This window comes from Acyrthosiphon pisum, chromosome A2 (assembly GCF_005508785.2).
Source record: "Acyrthosiphon pisum isolate AL4f chromosome A2, pea_aphid_22Mar2018_4r6ur, whole genome shotgun sequence".
Lineage (NCBI taxonomy): Eukaryota > Metazoa > Arthropoda > Insecta > Hemiptera > Aphididae > Acyrthosiphon > Acyrthosiphon pisum.
Window position 1 is genome coordinate 8,601,041 of NC_042495.1, and position 16,293 is coordinate 8,617,333.

Consider the following 16,293-nt stretch of genomic DNA (forward strand, 5'->3'; position numbering starts at 1 on the left):
ATAATGAATATTAATAATAAAAATGAAAAATATTCCGACAAACAAAAGTGGATTAAATTTGACCACACAAAACTAAAATCATTCTTCTTCGTTTAAATATTAATTAACTTCGTTCAAATTTGAACATAAAATAACTATAAAAAAAACTGTTTTTTTAAATATTTTTTTTTGATTTTTCGATTACAGAATAACCTACTTACGTTGACCTTGTTTTAAATGTTCAATCCTTAGCTATAAAAGCTAATCTTTTTATATATTTTTTAATTTTTAATTTGATATATTTTGTCAAAATTTGAACTTAGATTGCTTACAGAAAATGTGTGCCCATGTATTTTTAATATTTTTTAACTGATGTTGTAACAATATATTAAAAGCATTGTATTAAATTGTCACGCTTTTTGACCCTACAAATACAATTTAATTTATATTTATAGAAAAAAAAACCAAAAAAAAAATTGGAAACTGAAAATGTCCGTAAACAAGACAAAACAAGTCAAAATATTTTTAAAATGTTATGGTGTAAAGAAAAAGATGCTTTTGAAGAAATTCTAAGCATTTTTACGGTCTTAAAAGGCGATGACGGACACAAAAAAAAAATAATAAACAAATAAAAAAACACACATCATTGTAAAATCAATAAATCGGTAAATCAATAAAAATTATTGGTCTTAAATTATCGGCAACTATGGTCATTACTTATCAGCATTTCGTGGGGGGGATTACTGTTGGTTGGTTGAGGAACACGTACGTATGTGAAGATTCGTCACTTGAAACCAGAGTAATCACCCATCCGTTTGCTAATGACCAGTGCCGCAACTTGGTACATATTGGTGGGTGTGCGACTAATAAATATATAGGGCCCAAGTATAAAGGCGCAATTAAGTGAAGGGAGGGGCTTTAGCCCCCCCCCCCTTGACTACGATTCAGACCCCTCCAAAAAACATTCCTTATTTATTTAGATATAAGCTGCTTATAGGTTATTTTAAATTAATAGTTTTGTGGGCTGTAGCCCCAGAATTTTAACCCTATAGTTGCCACTATGCTCATGTACCAATAGGTCATTTAATACATATTGCTTGTTGTTTTTAGCTAAATACATTATGTCATGCATTTAATATAATATATATATAATATATATAGGTACACTGCTATACTGCTTACAGATAGGTGAAGATCATTGAACACATTGTACATTGTACTGATTGTACACATATAGCTGACGACTGAGGAGCAAAATGGTATGCAACCTCTTAAAACCATTTATTTTCTTTTTTGTCCAAATTTAAATGCAATAAACCATCAGCCGTCACAACATGGAAAAATTAAGAAATTCGAAAATATGATATTGGCGGTATAATTCAGCCCCCTGCCATTCGAAATTATTATTTTTATTATTTTGTTATAAATATAGTTAGGACTTTGTTTTATATTATAATAATAATTATGGTTCTAATGTATTCATTAGTTTCTATTTTTTGATACAATAATAAGATAGTAAGATACCACTTTGTGAAACACCTTAAGAGAAAAAAGTTCCAAATAGTTCGGCCACTGGCCCCGGGGCCTATTGTTATGATTTAACGAGGGGCCAAGGGGTTCTTCGCACCCCTAGCAACCCCGGTTGTTGCAGCACTGCTAATGACGCCGGACGATGCTTGGACCGCAGCATGCATTAGTCAGTAGCCACTGCGGCCAATCGGCAATCACTCCGCGCTGCACCAGGCCCTTACATAAAGCTGTATATAATATATTATGTTCTTAAAATACTAATATAAATTGTAATTTAAAACAATGTACCTACATTTTTTGATTGAAGCGAGAAAAAAAATTTTCGAGTCGGCAAATTAATAGGTCTAACTCCCCCCCCCCCCCCCCCAAATAAATTGTTCTTCGGGACGGCCCTGTATATATTATATTATTATAGACTATCTATATGGTATATAATATTATAATAATATAATAGATCACGGACTAAAGACTATATTATTATAATGTATCTTATTTCTTAGTGCTAATAATCAGGGTGATGTAATTTTTATCTAGTACATTTTTCATTAGTCGCCTTGAATAATCAGCAATAATGCGGCATTATAACCTTCAAATCTACGAATTTAAATTTATTGTTCGAAATTTCGACGCCATTTTACAATCTCAAAATATTAAAACATACATGATAATATACAATGTTAAATATTAATTAAGAACACGACAACACGTCTTCCTGGTACTCGAATGCATCAAATTAGATTGTGATGTCAAATTATTGTTGAATGTAATTTAGTAAAACATAAATATTAGTATTACACGATGTTCTAGTGTGGAATTTTTTTTAATGTTATCTGTTTTTGATAAGTAATTATAGATAACAACGAACTAATCGTGAAACTTTAAATTTTAATTGAGCATTTGAGCGTTGTCGAGTGTTTCTCTTTCTATTGAACAGTACATCGCTCCTTTCCATAATTACTTAACTCTTATTTGTCTACAATATAACAGTACTCTAAGACTTTTTATAACTCTTTAGACTTTCTTTCCATTCTTAGCCGTTTTATTATTTCGGTTGTGTAAAAAAAATGGGTGATTCTAACATTTTAAAGTATGTATTTAAGAATTTCTCATGGTCAATGTTTAACTGTATTAATTTATTTTAGACCTGGATCCATTGTTGGATTCTGTAACCCATTGTTGGACATGACCGTTGTTGGTGATCAAAATTTATTAGATAAATATGATCTAAAAAGTAATAATGCTATCTTGGCTGAGGAAAAACACATGCCTCTCTATGAAGAATTGATGAAGAATAAAAATATTGAATACACCGCTGGAGGCTCTGCTCAAAATTCTTTGAGGGTTGCTCAGGTATTATCAATGCTAAACCAATGTACCTAATCATTTTTATTCTTATTATTAAAAAAAAAAAATGATAATTTAGTGGGTTCTAGAAAAACCTAACGTAACTGTATTTTTTGGTGCGGTTGGTAAAGATAAATATAGTGAGATTTTGAAACTTAAAGCTAACAGCGAGGGAGTTGATGTTAAATATCAATACTCTTCAGAAAAACCCACCGGTAAATATTTAATTATTATTTTTAACTTCTAGAAGTTTTGTGGAAAATAAATATATTTAAACATTTTATTCAGGCACCTGTGCAGTTATTGTCACCAATAATGGCAAAGATAGATCTTTGTGTGCTAATTTATCAGCTGCAGAGACTTTTACTGAAGACCATTTGGATGTTCCTGAAAATAAAGCTATAATTGAAAATGCAAAATTCTACTTAGTTACAGTAAGTTCAATTTAGGATTAACAAAGCCTTAATTTAATATTTAAATATTTGATTTTATATAATTTGTAAATTGTAACACTAATATACTCCATTCCATGAGAGAACGTACATGTACCAAATTTCTCCCACTCTTTACCACTCAGTGGCTACGTATGCGAAGAGTCATTGCCAACCATTGACCAAACGGGCAAAAATGGTGGGGATTGCGTAGCGATTGAACAAAAAATATGTACGTTCTCTCGTGGAATTGAGTATAAATTGTATTATAAATTAAAAAATATTTGTAATCAAAAAAATCTATTATTTTAAACAAAATTTCTCGTATTGTTCAAGTTATAATTTTGTATATATGAGGTCGGCTACTTTTTTGATGTTAAGGGCCAAAAGATAAGTATACATTATTCACTAGCCACAAAAATGTATGATCATATCAAATTTAGTTTACTTAAGAGGACGCTACACCCACATGCGTTGTATCCGTCTTATAAATGATCAACATTCCAAAAACTGTTTTGCGCGGGACAACTATGCTCCCTCTATATTTATAGTAGAATTACTAAAATTCCACAACACATAGAGAAGAACTTTATCTGTGTCGTAGCGTTTTTATTATTTGGAAACATTAATATAATTAAAGTTATTAGTTTGAGAACATTAAGTTTTTTTCGTTTAACTATTAAAAACTATTGGTAAGTGCTATAAAAAAAACAAAATCGCTACAACACAGATTAAGTTCTTCCTCATGTGTTGTGGAATTTTGGTAATTCTTCTTTAAATAAAGAGGAAGCATAGTTGTTCCGCGCAAAACAGTTTTTGGTATGTTGTGCATTTGTAAGACAGAGACAACTTATGCAGGTGTAGGGTCTTCTTAAGTTCATAACTGTTAGGTTTAAACTTAAAATCTAAGGAGGTATCTACATTCGACAAACAATGTTTTATCTGCAGTTTCCAGTCCATTCTACTGTAGTTTGTGACTTTTATACAAATTATAAATTTTACTTGGCTTACTGCCCACTTTTGTATACAATTAAATATAAATATTAAATAATATTATGTTATATATAAATTACCTAGCTTATTTAAGAGGATGTCAGTGCACTATTCGTTTTCTCTCTGGCCCACGCGCAACATAGACAAAAAGCATTTACGCAAAATCATTTTTTCTATGCGTTTAAGTAATCTTAGAGTAAAGTCATGTATTACAAAAAAGATAGAGAATAATATTTTAGAGGGAATGACATATTTATTTTATATTTTATTATTATTTGACTTTGTATTCGACTTTCAAAATAAATAAAAAAAATTTGTTAATTTAAATGATGTTTAAATTGTTTTGAGACAATATTTAGACAAATCGATATGTCATTCCCTCTAAAATATTATTCTCTATCTTTTTAGTCATGGGTGACTTCACTCTGAGATTACTTAAACACATAGAAAAAATGATTTTGCGTAAATGCATTTTGTCTATGTTGCTTGTGAGCCAGAGAGAAAACAAATAGTGCGCTGACAGCCTCTTAAGTATTTTATTATTGAATTGTATTCTAAGCATAACTTCTAACTAATGGTGAAATTATTAATTTTTTTTAGGGTTTTTTCTTACAAGTCAATGCAAAAGCTGTTCAAAAAATTGCTAAGATTGCTTTTGAACGAAAGTGTCCATTTTTATTCAATATGAGTGCTCCGTTTATTTATCAATTTTATATGGATTCAGTTATGTCAATTTTTCGTTATGTTACTATTGTAGTGGGAAATGATGAAGTTAGTAGCATTTAATTTAGCTTTAACTTAATTCTAATAAAATTTATATTTTATTTAGGAAGCCAAAGCATTTTCGGATGGACAAAAATGGGATTTAACTAACATTGAGGAAATTGCATGTAAATTAAGTACTTTTGATATTGAAAATGATGGACATCGTTTAGTTATTATAACTCAAGGCGAAAAACCAGTCCTCGTTGCTAAAGGTATATATTGTAATTAAAATAATATGATACTTTCCTGATATGGTTAAATTGAATTTGTCATACAATGTATGTATGGTCATTAAAACCCGATTTTTAATAAATTCTGGTAAAACTAAAAAAATTATTTTTATTTTTTATTTCTTAGATGGAGTTATCACACAATATCCAGTGCCCAAAATTCCAATAAGTAATATTGTTGATTCAAATGGTGCTGGTGATGCATTTATTGGTGGTAAGATTAGTTTTGATAAACAAAAAAAATTTAGTTTATTTTATAAATAGGTATTTTGAAAAATATTTTTTTCGTAGGTTTTATCAGCAAATATATTTTGGAATGTCCAATTAAAACCTGTATAGAAGCGGGAATTAATGCAGGATCATATATTATACAACAACCAGGCATGACAAAAGGAGATTCATTTAAAATATAAATATGTTTATAATATGTTATAATAAGACTTGTTACAGTAAAATTAGTAAAGACTAAAATTTATTTTACTGATGTAACTTTTAAGTTATATAACAATATTTTTATTTAACATTATTATTGTATTATGATTATGATACTCAAATAAATACATTTGGAATAAGTTTTACTGTTTACTTCACTCAATAAAGTAAAAATGTATTATATTTACAACATTATAGTGAAAACATTGTAAGAATATGATATTTACAAAACAATATAATACATTTAAGTCCATAACTGCATCACTGAGACATGATAAAAAAAAATATTAAGAACAATATAATAAACATTTTTAATTTTTACATAGAATAATGTTAACAATTATTTAACTGTATTATTATTTTTTTAAAGCTATGCAACTGAGTTTCATCTAATCCAATATCATTGACGTACATACCAAAATTCAATGCTAGCATCACAGCACAAGTCTTAACGTGTGTTTTCAAGTATTCAATTTTTTTGGTATTTTGGTTGTTAAAAGTTCTTTGTTGGAAATCAAGTTGATTTTTCAAATCTAAAATAGTGCTAACAATTTGCCCAAGTTGTTCTCTGACTACACCATACTCGTCCTCCTTTAATGAAACTACAGCCAAATTTGAAAGTATATAACAGCACCAAACTGTTGCTTCAAATTCTTCTAATAATTTATCTTTATCCAATTGTCCAAAAAAGTAGTTATACAACCAGAATTTTTCAAAAAAATACAAAAATATGCTGTGTTTATTTACATTTTCTTCGGATGGTTTGCTAATGGCACTACCATTAATATGTATTAATCTGGCATTGGTTATATTGCGTCGATTGATTAACTTCAGTGGTACATGGTTGACTAAATTGTTCATGTCTCCTGTGGTGGATTTTATGTTATTTATACAATAGTTAAATATAATTTTCCAACTCTGAGGAACACTTCCCGCAAAACTTAAGCTAAATATTTCTTTTCTTCTTTCTGCATCTTTAATTGTAGCTTGATAAAGATCATATAGAGCTAATGATTTTATAATCTTATTATCAACATTCAAAGCATTAAGTAAACAATTATTGTCTTGATTTATCGTCACAATTGGAAATATAACACGTTCAGTCATAGTTAAGTATATAATGTGCTCAAATGAATAAAACAAGTATAAAACTAATGATATTGAAAACCACAGAATCATAAAAAAATAAACATTGGAACACAATTTTGGTTCAATCACATATAATGGAATAAATATGAAAAATAGGTACAAAAATGATTTTTTCAATGATTTAAATAACATCTCCGAGAGTTTAGACATAAACATTGAATATTTTGTAGTTTGAATGATCGGAAAGTGAAAGTCTTGTTCAAAGTAAACGTTTTCATAATGGAATAAAACTCCAGCCAGAGCACATCCAACATTGAGTAAAAGCCAAATTTTTTCATCTTGACAGAATGGGTTTATACTGGACAGAAACCATGCGCTGACCGAAATCAAGGCTGCCGGTAATACGGTTTGAATTGATAATCCTTTGACAATTTTGTTAAAACGGTTTGTACAAGGCACATCTGTTCTCACATATCTGCGTGAGCTGGTTATAATGAATAATAAGACAGCTACCAATACTGCCGGCACGTACAATAAAGAATACAAGTTGAATGTGAAGCTGAAAATCGACCGAAGTGATAATAAGAATGCTGTTACATACGTGAATAATAAAGAACTGAGTGTAGATTTAAATGTCCTTGTTAAAAAAATGTTTGAATTAGACGTCATTCTGTCGGTTTTTTGTAACTTAATTCAACAGAACATTTCTTTATAGTTTGACATGAATTTAATGACTCGTTGTAATATTTTTCTTTAACGATATTTTTTTTGTAATTACAAACAATAAACAGAATCTTTATAATAAGTTTAATTCATAAGTATTACTTTAATCGTATTATACTTAAACTCAACCGTTAAATAATTAAAATTTATAACCGAACATTCTAGCAATACAGAACATGCCGATACATTCAAGACTGGTATCATACTAGGTATCATATTTTCATCTCATTATCTAAAAACTTAGCAATTTCGACCGCGATTGGCTACTTTTGAATATTTCACCGGTGTTTTAAGGTTATATTTATACCGCGTTACTCAATTATTATACCATTGCAATACAACTTCAGAGATGTAGTAAATGGGATTTAATTATTCGAAAAGTTGTTTATACTGACTTTATATTTTTTTTAATAGTAGCCAGTTAGCGTCCATTTATTACAATCAAAACAAAAACCATGACAAAATAAACTGTTTATTTTGTCATGACAAAAACAAAGTTGTTTAAACATTTTTTTTAATAAACTATTTTCTGTTCAAATGATATCAAATCCCAAAAATTCAAATTTTGAACAAACACTTCTTAAAACAGAAAGAACAAAGGCACTTTACCACGCCCCTCACGAATTTCAAATTTTTTTTTTGAAAATGATGTGTTTTTCAACGCTTATTTAGAAACTGTTTGAATTTTTTTGCGGATACCGCATTATTTTGAAAGTTATAGCCTTCCAAAGTTTGCGATCAAACGTTTATACGCATGCGTGCAACACAACTTTACTGTCACGCACAGTGCCTAAACGAATTTAGAATTTAGATTTACGGGCAGGCGGATAACCTAACAAGTAAACTGAGCCTTGTTATTTAAAGTAACACAAGTGGCTTTGGTCTTTAAACTCGAGAGACCTCCCGTCGCCTGCCGCCGGGACTCGATGGACAGTTTGTTGAAATAATATAAGCATAGGCGTAAATAGCGATCGAGATTTGGGGGGGCTAATAGGGCTAATAGGACCTTACTTTGATAATATTGAATAAGCTTAAAACAAAATGTAGGAAATGTTTGGGAGGGCTATGGACATTTTTGGGGGGGCTTAGCCCCTAAAGCCCCCCCCCTATTTGCGCCTATGAATATAAGTATTAAGTATATTATAGTGGTTCCCTTCGCCAGCCAATTCTGGTCACCAAGGCGTTGAAAAATATGTCTTTTTAAAAAAAAATTTGAAATACGTGAGAGGCATGCGGTAAAGTGTATTTTAGCCCGGAACGATCAATGTCGTAGATATTGATTTTACAATATGTTTTTTTATTTTTGTTTATAATTCCCAATAGACAAAATAAAAAGATAAAACTGCGAATACATGTATTCACGGTGCACCTCACGTCACCGCAATTCACGACCGTCTTGCATAGCCGTTGACGTTTATTTATGTAGACTTATGGCTTACCCCAAGACAAATTATATATATATATATATATAATGAATTTATTAATATATAATAATAATAACTATAAATATTTATAGTTATAATAATATAATATATAGGTATTAATATATAATTTGTCATGGCTTAGTCGTTTACAGTGGTGGATCCAGGGTGAGGGTAAAGGGGGCATTTTCCCTCCCCTCCATCGCCGTAGTTATCCATTGTTGTACATAGTGTTTAGCCAATTTTGGAACTTTTTGTACTTTTGCCCACCCCCCCAAAAAAAAAAAAATTAAGCCCTTGATCCACCACTGCCCGCCTATTCTATTATTATTAGATTACTGACATTCTCTACAAACAAGATATCTTAATTTGTGGCTATACTACTATTAATTGCTTTATTAGCTATAGTGCTATACAATTTTATTATATGCAACGTTAATATCCTATTAAATATTACTATTTTTGTATCACATAGGTGACACTTAACGGTAGAATGGTACCACCTAACCACCCACGACTCACTCCTTAAAAAAGGTGTTAATATTACCTTGCAAAAATCGAATATTTCTATTTCTAATGCATCCAAAATTGTGATGAGTTTAAAAATGTTTTGGAAGAAATGTGAAATGAGAGATCAGAAAATATAAGTTGAAACTTAAATTGGAGTACAACCAATAGTTATGGTCATGGACACTTTAATTTCACAAATATCTTCGCGTTTTGAAGCATTTCGAACATTGCTAACGATTTTGAATTTCTTTCTGGGTTCCATCTTAATACATTGTCCATTGGAGTTTTTAAAAAACACGCTGCTGATCTAGTTTTAAAAAATAGTTCAGACCTGAATAGTGAATTACTGAATGAAATTGAATTTTTAAGTATCAAGGAAAAGCAATTACACCTAATTTAAAAATGGCAACTTATTTAGACATATTATAAACGGCATAAAAACATCTCAGTGTATCCAAATTTAGTTATCGCTCACAGGCTATTACTTACATTTCCCTGAACTGTGCATCCGGGGAAAGATCATTCAGTAAACTTAAACTAGTTAAAACATATATTTGTTCAACCATGACTAGATTAAGATTATCGAATATTGCTATACCTACTGTCAATCTTGAATCTATATATAGGTATAATGGTATATATATAAATTAATGTATATCTGTGTGTCTGTGTGTTAGGTCAAAGGACTTGTAGCATTTGAATATTTTTTTTGTACAATGTAGGTACAATCAAAAATATTTTGGCAGAGTATAGGTACGAAACAAATACATTTCTTGCTTTCAAAGTTTTGAAGTTTTATTTTGCATATAAATGCGTATTTAAAGTTATTTTTGTTTTTAGGGCATATTTCTTCATTTTATACTTTTTGAGACATATTTTCAATAAATGAATAATTTTATAATTTTTTTTCACTGACATTTTTATTTTAAATAATACAACCAAAACGTACCTACATTTATTTTTAATTATTGTCGTATAATACGGTTTTTGACTGACAGGCGCCCGTTTTTCCTAGTTTCCTAGAAGCCTGATAATTTTATACATTTTAATTTAATTTAATACTTAAGTAGTAACTAAGTAGTAACCCGTGGAACGAATAAAACTAATTCAAAATAATAAATATATCGCTACTACTAAAGTAGCGAGTATATATCCCGACCACTATTAACGTATTCTTAATAATACAAAAATACAACTTAAATAATGATTTATAATATAATTATTAAGGTAGGTACAAGCAGGCATTGTTCTAAGTTCTAAGGTTAGATTTCAGAAGTCAGAAGTCAAAAGATTAGAATAGAAGAATAAAAAATGTTTCCAAGTTGATAAGGGGAACTAGTTTACGGAAGAACTAGTTGATAAGTATTTTATTTTTGGGCGTACCCACGACTGCCCTAACAACATTTTTTTTTGTTAGAACTCCAAGGTCCAAGGATGTAAATATGTAATCATTACTGTACGCATTAAGTATTGACTCATATCTCAAATTCTCAAATGAAGTCAAAATCAAATGTGTTATAACTATAATATTACCTGTTGAATTGTATTTTAGTATTCATTATTCTCGATTCTCTTGTGCATGATGTTAAAAAAATGTGTTAATTTATTTTGAATGATATAAAATAAGCAGCTATATATATTGTTTTATTTTTTTAATTTAATATGCATATCTTACTAAAATTCATTTTAACAGCATTTTGTCTAGCCTCATGTAAGTTTGTGTATTTTAACTGTTATTTTTGTCAACAAAAATATCTGATATGGGTAGTGCCCAATAGATGACAAATGAAATATTTTGGATTTATACATTTAAATATCTGATTAATAATTAGTCATTAATACATGTATGATTATATTATTATAATATACATTTGTTTATTTAAAACAATTAAAACATAAAAATCAACTTTATTTATGAAAAATTACCATCTATTGCCACGCTATCGGTTATGTGTTTGTACATTTATTTGAGACTGGATAATATTATACTTCCATAATACTATATTTTAATTTTACTTAATATAATGCTTTGGGTAAATTTAAATTATGCTTTGAACAGTTGACATTTAAATGCTTTCAATGATAGGGACATAATATGTACTTTTAAAATATTTAAAGAGAGTTGGAAATGAATTAAAATTTAAAATATACTTAATTAATTATATTTGGGATTTATAATTGTAGTGTGTGGAAGTTATGAACTTAACAAGGTAAACACAAAATGTAATATTCCATTGGTAATTCGTGGGCAGTGGTATTCTTGGGAAAATGGACACAGTACAACCACAGAAATTGATGCGACAAGTATGTCTAAACGAGGAAATTGCATTCGATCAATGGAAGAAAACCAGGTAAATTTCACATTTGTATTTCAAAAGAGTGCTGGTGATTGTTATACTTGTGTCAAATTTATGGTTCGGACTGTTAATGTATTGGATAAAATGGAAAGTAAGTTACCTGTTGAAAAAACATTTACATTTTTAATTTGATAAATTTAATTTTTTAATCTTTGAAATATTTAAGGTGTTTGTATGACTTTAAATCCTAATGAGTATGAATCTCCTGATAAAATATGTCAATTCCAAGACACACAATTAAACACATTGTTTTCGGAAAATTATATACCTGTAAACTGTCGGTCCAGTCTTGAAGGCGTATGGCAATTTGCTTACCAGGTATTATAACTAATGCATACGTTTTATTTTTTTTTTCAACTAGTTTGATATGACTATGAGACAAATGTTATTGTTTAATGTATAATTTTAATTTTATAGAACCGTTTTCGCTTTACTGGTGAATGTAATAATCCTGAAGCACAAATTAAATCTTGTCAAACGGCAGGAACACAGTTTTTAATAACTAATCAAAAATTTAATATAACATACAAAAAATGCCCTGGTATGACAGGCACGTTTGATGGAGGTAAATTTCTCATACTTTTTCTAATTGATTAAAAAATACGGTACTTTCCTGTTAAATGAGATTACGACTATTATCCAAGACTTTGCTATTATTACAAATACTAAAATATTATAAATATTTTAACACTGCTGGATAGAGCTTTATCAACTAAAATCTTATTTAGTTGAATTTATGAGTCACCAGAATGTAAAAGAATATAAATTCACTGGAATTTTTTAAAATCTGTTAAAATCCAATTTCCTCCAATAGATAATCCTATGTAATATAATATATTATATCAACCCATGAATCATGTTTACTAAAAAACATTTAAATTTTTTTATAAATTCCATTTATTATTGTAAAAAACTTTCCTTTTTAACATTTTATACATGTTAAAATACTATACAATGATTTATCAAAAAAAAAAAAAAAATAGACTGATGATAGTAGAAAATTTGTCTTGCATAATAAGTTTGTGACATTTCAAAAAAGAAGATAGTCTCGTATATCGAAAATGTACCAAAAATACTATTTTTTTTGTTTTTTCTAGTTGTTGAGTACAGTTGCTTAGGAGACTGGTTCGTAGACAAAAATCATTTCTTTGCTGTAGCTAATACTAAAGAATCTCGAAAAGATGAAAAATATCGATGTTTCTTAAAAAATCGGGATGATGATTTGTATATTGGTGTGTCTATTACAGCAGAGTGCAATACTCTTCAGACGGTAGAAAAAAGTCCAGAGAGGTTACATATAAATCCTGGTAATTAATTCTTGAGCATTTAATAAAAGTTATTCATTTTTGTAGTGTTCATATAATTTATCTAGCTGACATTCGTATTATAATTTTAAAATTATTTATTCTTGCAGTGAAAGCCGAAGTTGTGGAGGCAGGTTGCCGACTACCTCAAAATTTTAGTGGTGAATGGGTAAATACAGCTAATATGGATGCTGATGTATTTATTAATGAAACTCATGTAATTGAAACATGGTATCCGGATGAAGCTCGATTTAGAAGAACAATATATGTATGTCGTGAACAAAGAGGATCTCGTTATATGATGGCACGGCTCACTGTTGATGGATGGTATAAATTATTTCAATTTTATAATATTTTAATGTCTTACAATGTTTTTTTATTTATTTTAATTTTAAATATAGCCAAAAGGATTATGTATGTTTTGATTTTGTACCCAGACATCACAATATTATTCGTTATAGAAGAGGTATAGCATTTATTAGAGATAACTTCCATACTGTGTGCTCTTGGGTACAATTTCCCAATAAAGATAATTGGAAATATGATATTTTTGTCTGTAAGTATATTTTTTTTTTGTTTAGTTATAAATAACTAATAATTATTGAGTCATTGAGAGAGAAATATTAATTGTTGTGATAATATTTTCAGCCAGAACTCCAGTTCCAATAAGATGTCCAGTGGCAGGTAAATTCAACTTCACTCAACAGGGTGATTTTTTGTTTGAAACTCGTATTCTTGGTGGTGTTACATTATCACCTCGTCCACAAATTACATGCAAGGACAAAATATCAGATTTTGCTGCTTGTGATGGTGATCAAAAAGAGATTACAATTGATGAATCATTTTGCCTTGATGTGGATCATCGTGGACAGCCTGTAGATATTTATAGTGATCCAGACTACCGATTACAGTGCATAGGTTACTGGAAGGAAAATTTGAAGTCTTATTTAATGACATATGATCCTCTTGATGCTGCTAGCATGTACAGATGTTGGGTGTATCAACGAGCTGATCTTAACCGTGTACTAATGTCACAAGCTATAGGATCATTTTGTGATCTTAAACAAGATGCATTTAGTAATAATTTTACAGAAGGAGCCACTGTTGCTATTGAGATGACAGAATATGAACGTGAAAGTAAGCAGTTTTGTAGTATGATTTTAGATAAATTACCTATGTATAAATTAAATTTTTAAATTTTAGGAGATCAATGTCCAATGTATTTTGATGATGGCGCTAATCCATGGATTCATTCAGACAACTATATACAAGTATTTAAATATGGTCGATCATCCACATTAATTGTTTCATCTAGTATGCTTTCAGTTGCCATTCTCTTTACCATTCTATTGTAAATTTTAATTGGTATGTCTTGCCGAGCTATAATTTACACTTTTAGTAGCTGTATCACATAGTTCAGATATAATTATTTATTCATTGTTTATGTAAGATAATCAGTATCTTTTTTAAATATTGAAAGTTGACTATAATAATAATTGTAAACATACTTTTTGATTAACTACCAAAATATTTTAATTTTATAATTTAGATTTTTGTTGCCATGCCCTGCACTTAATATTTTTTCAGAACATAATTTCTGACGAAGGGCAATAATATATACTGTAATTTTGATTTTGAGATTACATAAACCATTCCATTAATTTTTATTAGAATTCTGATAAGTAAATTCCAACAATTAATCAATTTAATAAAACTATACAGGTCTATACAAAAATTAACAATTTTAAAGTTTGTTAAATCACAAAATTGAAAATATAGATACATAATATATTTAATTACTCACATATTATTGATAATATGATCGTTGTCTTGATAGGTATAGAGATAACATATATAAATACAAATATTGCACTTGTTGTGTTAAATTTTACATATACTTCACATGTGTTTTTAAACATATTGTTTGATAATTGAGCATTGCAATTTTATATGACTATTTTTAATTTTAATATATTTAACAGTAAAGAACAAAATATAATGAACAAAAACTGACTGTTCATTATGTAATTATTGTTATTCTGATTGTATAAAATGTAGCTTTAAATATACAATAACTTAGATTTTACAATGATTGATTTTGTATTGATAAAAATAATCTTATATTATATTTTTATAAATAGTTATTAAAATTAATTTACCTATGTATAATGTTTTACAATTTATTATAAGAAATTTAATTGTGATAAATGCAAACGATCCGTCCGATTTTGTGTCCACTACATAGTAAATTGTATAATAAAAAAATTACGTTAAATACATTTATTTTTATATAAAACTTTTATTTTTTATAAATTTTAAATTTATTATATTGTAGCTGTTTAGATTATATTTTATGATTATATTTAGTAACACTATATTATATTTTAAAAGTATGCAAAATTTGTTGGTTTTTATAGATTACATACCATTTTGATGATGGACCTAAATTCTAATTTTATATAACATTTTATACTATAGGATTGTATGTAATTATTTTTATTTAAAAACATAATTACAATTGATATTTTTTATTATTATATTACTGAATTAGTATCTATGTTTTTGTTTATACATTTATTTACACTTAATTCAAGGGGAAAATCTAACAATCTTTTAACTAAAATTTTATGAAACCGTAAAAAGAAAATGACTGTATAACTTTATAGTAAGTTAAAGATAATAAAAATGACATGGTAAATCCAACACAAGTATATAGAACATGAACATTTATTAACAATAGTCGTCCTTACTCCATATTATACATTATTAAAACAATTAATTTAAGAAAATTATTATTTATTTAACAATATATCTACCTACGTGTTTTCAGAAAATCTAATCTTTACCAAACAAAAGAGCTGTTTCTGGCTGGTCAACTCTGATCAATTTTTTGGCCACATTCAAATAGGCAGTGTATTTAACCGTGGTTGGTTCTGTGTCATGATGATAGTGTCCACCTTCTCCGTGATTACCAAACAAATGAAAATGCTGAGGTCTCAAATCCAATCCCTACAAAATTGAAAATATTAAAATGTTAGTATGACATAGAGACAAGTACACAGTAGCGTATAATAAAATATAATTAGTTTCATGAGTCATTAGTCATTACACAATGATTTGTAAATTTAAATAAGTAATGTAGATGTAAAAAATGTGGGCAAGTGGTTGTCGCTCTGCTGTACAGT

The 16,293-nt window shown here is 28.5% G+C and overlaps 4 protein-coding genes across 4 annotated transcripts in view; 2 read left to right on the forward strand and 2 right to left on the reverse strand.

Moving 5' to 3' along the window:
- The first annotated feature begins 2,370 nt into the window (after positions 1 to 2,370).
- Positions 2,371 to 5,957, forward strand: LOC100167522 (adenosine kinase 2). The gene is made up of 8 exons (XM_001948600.5): positions 2,371 to 2,596; positions 2,652 to 2,859; positions 2,933 to 3,068; positions 3,142 to 3,287; positions 4,878 to 5,048; positions 5,107 to 5,254; positions 5,400 to 5,486; positions 5,564 to 5,957. Exons 1-8 carry the CDS (start codon positions 2,574 to 2,576, stop codon positions 5,683 to 5,685), a joined length of 1,041 nt encoding a protein of 346 aa, XP_001948635.1. The 5' UTR covers positions 2,371 to 2,573; the 3' UTR covers positions 5,686 to 5,957.
- Positions 5,868 to 7,717, reverse strand: LOC103308411. Its single transcript, XM_008181710.3, has one exon. The coding sequence runs from the start codon at positions 7,460 to 7,462 to the stop codon at positions 6,038 to 6,040; it is 1,425 nt and encodes a 474-aa protein (XP_008179932.1). The 5' UTR covers positions 7,463 to 7,717; the 3' UTR covers positions 5,868 to 6,037.
- A 3,182-nt stretch (positions 7,718 to 10,899) lies between these two features.
- On the forward strand, positions 10,900 to 15,665 carry LOC100159344. Its single transcript, XM_001947275.5, has 9 exons — positions 10,900 to 11,158; positions 11,632 to 11,895; positions 11,971 to 12,122; positions 12,222 to 12,369; positions 12,902 to 13,111; positions 13,219 to 13,435; positions 13,510 to 13,664; positions 13,757 to 14,245; positions 14,312 to 15,665. Exons 1-9 carry the CDS (start codon positions 11,110 to 11,112, stop codon positions 14,461 to 14,463), a joined length of 1,836 nt encoding a protein of 611 aa, XP_001947310.2. The 5' UTR covers positions 10,900 to 11,109; the 3' UTR covers positions 14,464 to 15,665.
- Positions 15,666 to 15,813: 148 nt separating this feature from the next.
- The window catches only part of LOC100165490 (ester hydrolase C11orf54 homolog), a 9,943-nt gene continuing 9,463 nt past the window's right edge, over positions 15,814 to 16,293 (reverse strand). The window contains exon 7 of the mRNA XM_016801924.2: positions 15,814 to 16,117. Coding sequence (XP_016657413.1) covers positions 15,944 to 16,117 — 174 coding nt within the window. The 3' untranslated portion in view covers positions 15,814 to 15,943. The remainder of the gene's footprint in view (positions 16,118 to 16,293) is intronic.

Coding starts and splice junctions, on each gene's coding strand:
- LOC100167522 (XM_001948600.5), top strand. CDS start 2,574: ATGGGTGATTCTAACATTTTAAA. Junction 2,860..2,932: donor ATTCTTTGAGGGTTGCTCAG/GTATTATCAATG, acceptor ATGATAATTTAG/TGGGTTCTAGAAAAACCTAA. Junction 5,049..5,106: donor TTGTAGTGGGAAATGATGAA/GTTAGTAGCATT, acceptor TATTTTATTTAG/GAAGCCAAAGCATTTTCGGA.
- LOC103308411 (XM_008181710.3), bottom strand. CDS start 7,462: ATGACGTCTAATTCAAACATTTTTTTAACAAGGACATTTAAATCTACA.
- LOC100159344 (XM_001947275.5), top strand. CDS start 11,110: ATGCATATCTTACTAAAATTCATTTTAACAGCATTTTGTCTAGCCTCA. Junction 12,123..12,221: donor TATGGCAATTTGCTTACCAG/GTATTATAACTA, acceptor TTAATTTTATAG/AACCGTTTTCGCTTTACTGG. Junction 13,436..13,509: donor CGGCTCACTGTTGATGGATG/GTATAAATTATT, acceptor TTTTAAATATAG/CCAAAAGGATTATGTATGTT.